This window comes from Rhincodon typus, chromosome 36 (genome assembly GCF_021869965.1).
Source record: "Rhincodon typus isolate 14 chromosome 36, sRhiTyp1.1, whole genome shotgun sequence".
Lineage (NCBI taxonomy): Eukaryota > Metazoa > Chordata > Chondrichthyes > Orectolobiformes > Rhincodontidae > Rhincodon > Rhincodon typus.
In genome coordinates, this window is record NC_063367.1 from 17,848,059 (window position 1) to 17,852,101 (window position 4,043).

General features: G+C 44.3%; 1 protein-coding gene across 2 annotated transcripts in view; it reads left to right on the forward strand.

The window, feature by feature from the left end:
- The window catches only part of LOC109939098 (insulin gene enhancer protein ISL-2-like), a 9,625-nt gene extending 6,769 nt beyond the window's left edge, over positions 1 to 2,856 (forward strand). For both annotated transcript variants that reach the window (XM_020537389.2, XM_020537388.2), the window contains exon 6: positions 2,010 to 2,856. In XM_020537389.2, coding sequence (XP_020392978.1) covers positions 2,010 to 2,126 — 117 coding nt within the window. In that variant the 3' untranslated portion in view covers positions 2,127 to 2,856. The remainder of the gene's footprint in view (positions 1 to 2,009) is intronic.
- Positions 2,857 to 4,043: the final 1,187 nt, after the last annotated feature.

The window sequence follows — 4,043 nt, forward strand, 5'->3', positions numbered from 1 at the left end:
GAATTCAATAAATATCTGGAATTAAGAATCTAATGATGACCATGTGTCGATTGTTAGGGGGAAAACCCATCTGGTTCACTAATGTCGTTTAGGGAAGGAAACTGCCATCCTTACCTGGTCTGGCCTGCATATAACTCCAGACCCACAGCAATGTGGTTGACTCTTAACTGCCGTCTGGGCAATTAGGGATGGGCAATAAATGCTGCCTGGCCAGCGACCCCCTCATCCTGTGAATGAATAAAAGAGCTACTGGCCAGCTCAAAGGGAAGAATCCCCTTGTTTCTTTTTCTTCGGAGAATTAATTAGATGCTTCCGAGTGCTCAGTCAAAAGCCTCAGTTTAACACGGCATCCAAAAGCGGCACCTTAGGCAATGCGGCACTCCTTCAGTAACTGCACCGGAGTGTCGGCCCAATTAGTGGGCCAGAGCCTGCAGTAGAAAGAGTGGTTATTTATCAGCGAGTAGGATAGTAAATTCTGCAAGTGCTCAAGTGCAATTAAATAGGACAATCCAGCAGTTGGACCAAGATTTGAGCTCCTCCAAAATCTGCACTGTAACAAAATAACTCACCTCAAATTATAACAATAAAAACAGGAATTGCTGTACTTCCAAAACAAAGTTAGAGTTTGACAATTCTAGTGTATCCAACCTGCTAACAGCTGCTCGTTGTTAATTGTTACTATTATAGCGTCTCTGGCTTTGAAAATTAATTTTTAAAATGGGGAGTATCATTCCTTCAAATATCACCTATTTTCAAGATATAAAAAAATCTAAAACAGACTCTAACACTCTGGGTTATCTTACTTCCTCAAACTAGCATTTATTTCCTTCGCGGTGTCTCACTTTCTCCACCAAGATTCACATTGAGTTTCCTATTCTCACTGGCACTTACTACTTCGATTCTGTCGGGCTCATCAATTCGAACGGCTTGGTTAGTGAGGCGCACTGTTGTTGAACCCTGCTCGCTTAGGCCTCAGTTCCCTTCCTATTTGCGCCGACAGGAACATCCAGCGCAAAAGCCCGGAGGCGGTAAAGGCAAATGCGCCCTTGACCAACCGTGGGCAAAATGTGGCGCAAGTTTGGAGTCTTGCAAGGAACTCCAACCCACACAGCTTTTCCTCATGATAAGATGACGCTTCCGGGAGTGCTGCTAGTTGGGAATAATTTATCAAGTAATAGCGGGTTTGGTGAGAGTCCAATTTCAAACCGTTTCAGTAACAGGAGGAATTAGGAAACGGAGGAGGTTCCGAGATGGTATCCTTTGCTTAGGATAATAAAATCATGGAATCAACCCATCGAGTTTGTAGCACCAAAAATACACTATTACCTAGACTGGTCCCACTTTCCCTCACTTGGCCCATAGCCTTGAATGTTGTGACACTTCAAGGGCTCTTCCAAGTACATTTTAAAGGCTGTGAGGTTTCCCGCCTCAACTACCACCACTCCACCCCCCCCCCCTCCGGCCCCCCAGGCGGTGCATTCCAGACCCCCATCGCCCTCTGGCTGCAAAAGGTTTCTCTCAAATCCCCTCTAGACCGTCCGCCTTTCACTTTAAAATTATGGTCCCTTATTATTGACTTATGCTGCCAACTATTCATCCATCCTTCGTGGGTTAGTTAACCATAAATAAATTTGATCCCTCTGCTTATTTCATTAGAACAGGCTTTGGGTTGAAACGAATAGTCAGTTTGCAAGTGCCCAGGTTTATCGATTGGCATACCCCTGGTTCCGTGCTGTTAAACGGTCACAAGCTGGGTTTTATTGTGGAACCTAATGAGTGTTAATTGTCTCACTTGTGAATTTAACTCTCCGCTCTAACAAAGGGACATGGTCCGTTAAGAACACAGCTCAATATTCTCTGCTCTCCTTGTTAAACTACCTGTGAACATTCGCTGTTTTTTTATGGAAACACATGTTATATGATTTATAAGCCACAGGCCACGCTGAGTAATGAAAGAACTCTATTTGTATCTTTTCTTTCTTCCACCCCACACTCTCTGGGCGCTGCAGGTAACTTTCTCAGAATCCGGCTCTCTGCCCAACTCCTCTGGAAGTGATGTGACCTCTCTGTCCTCTCAGTTGCCCGACACCCCGAACAGCATGGTGCCAAGCCCCGTGGAGACGTGAGGCGTGAGGCCGAGACGTTTACAGAGCCGGCTACCGCATGCCCCCGAAATCCCGCATGATCAAAGCGCTGCTCCAAGCAACACAACGCTCCCTCGCTACCGGTTTTATATCTATCGCCAAACATATAAAACATATCACAGAGACTTGCGATGACTGCCAAAAACCGAAATGCACTTGGAAGTTTTTCTGAACAAAAAAAACTGCCATCACAGAACTTGTCCTTGAATCTACTCGTTGTAAATAGATTTCCACGGAGGCCAAATTCCTTATTCCGGAGACGGAGAGAGATGGTTACCGCCTGATGATTATGCTCTAATGGGCAAGGACTGAAAATGATTCTTTTTGTTTTTTTTTAAGAAAAGAAGTGCTTCCTGAAATCAGCTGGAAAAAGTTGCATCTCACACCATTTCTTCAAGTCAACACTTGCAATGTTCCCCTTCAACTCGAAAAGGTGCCCAGTTCATTTCAGAAACTAATCCCCGCCCCGTTCGCTGTTTCAAAGAAAGAGAGACAGAAGCAATCGGCTTCATGATCACTGGAGAAAAAAGGTTTACCGTGCGGAAGCTTTTGTTGTTTCTTTTTAACATACGAGTTGTAAAGTATGTATGTACCAAAATGGGCCGGCGAAAGGAACGAAGTAAGTTATTGCTATTTATTGTAAGAGTCGCAGTTGATACTGAGATTAAATATTTGATCTTAATAAAGAGAAAGGTATCAGTTCTGCAATGGATCAGTTCTGTAAAAAGTGCTCGAGGTTTTTTTTCTGATTAAATAGCTCCTGGTTGTGAAAGGGCTGGATAGGGAGCGTGTCCAATTCTGTTTTGAAGCGTTTTCAACTCACTTCAAACTACAGGCGGAAAGTAAGAGCAAGGAAGGGCGCGGGGTGGGGACAGATTGAAATGTACCGACTTGTCAGCTTCGGGTCCAGTTTTGGCTGGACATCCAGGGAGGCTCAGCATTGCTGCAGCCCCATATTGTGGGCCGCAGGGCACAGGGAATCGACACATTGAGATGGAGACGCCATATTCCGGCAAAACCATTGATAAAAGCAACAGGAAAAGAGATTTCACTCACAGCCTCTTTCTTACGAGGCCAGAGAAATCTCAAATGTTAACGTTCTGACATCTGACGATTAGTTTTGTTGTTAAGAAAGTATCACAAGACTGAAAATAAAAACAGACTGCTCACATTTCAGGTGGGAAGAAATTGTGGAAATCAACCTCTGGGGTTTGTTCGGGACCTGAATGTATCTGCACAGCTCCCGGGCTCGTCATATTAACATGGCAGTGTGGTCAATGACTGTGAATCCTGGCCTCAGGGTATACTTGGATATTAAAACAAACATAGGAAAACCCCAGCGATAAAATACAGGCGAGTATTGTAGCTGTATGGGATGTGAAATTAAGATCCAAATTGTGTGGCGAATTTATACGGCCAGTCAGAAACGACAACAACTGAGAAGGGATTGAGAACTGAAAGTGTGATTTCCCGGGAAATATTTATATCTGTGTATATATACCCAGAGATATAAATTACCAAGGAACGAGTGACAGCTCGGTGGGGTCAATGCAATCCTCCAGATCTGGATCGACAGAGGCTCGCCCTCTCGTATCAGCTCAGAGTCATTAATATGCTGAGATTAATGAGGGTGGGGGTAGGGCGGAGGGGAATGGGATGTTGAAGGGATCCAAGTACCACACACGCGGAGCCAAAATAGCAGAGGCTGCCAAGCACGCCAGTGGGGAATATCAGTCATATCAATAATTATACAGCTACCAGCATGAAAGTATGTACTTATAACTAGATCTGTTAGAACAAATGTTTGCTTTGTTTGTTAGATAGAGAGATAAATACATACGTACATACAGAGAGCTGTATAATTATTGATATGACTGATATTCCCCACTGGCGTGCTTG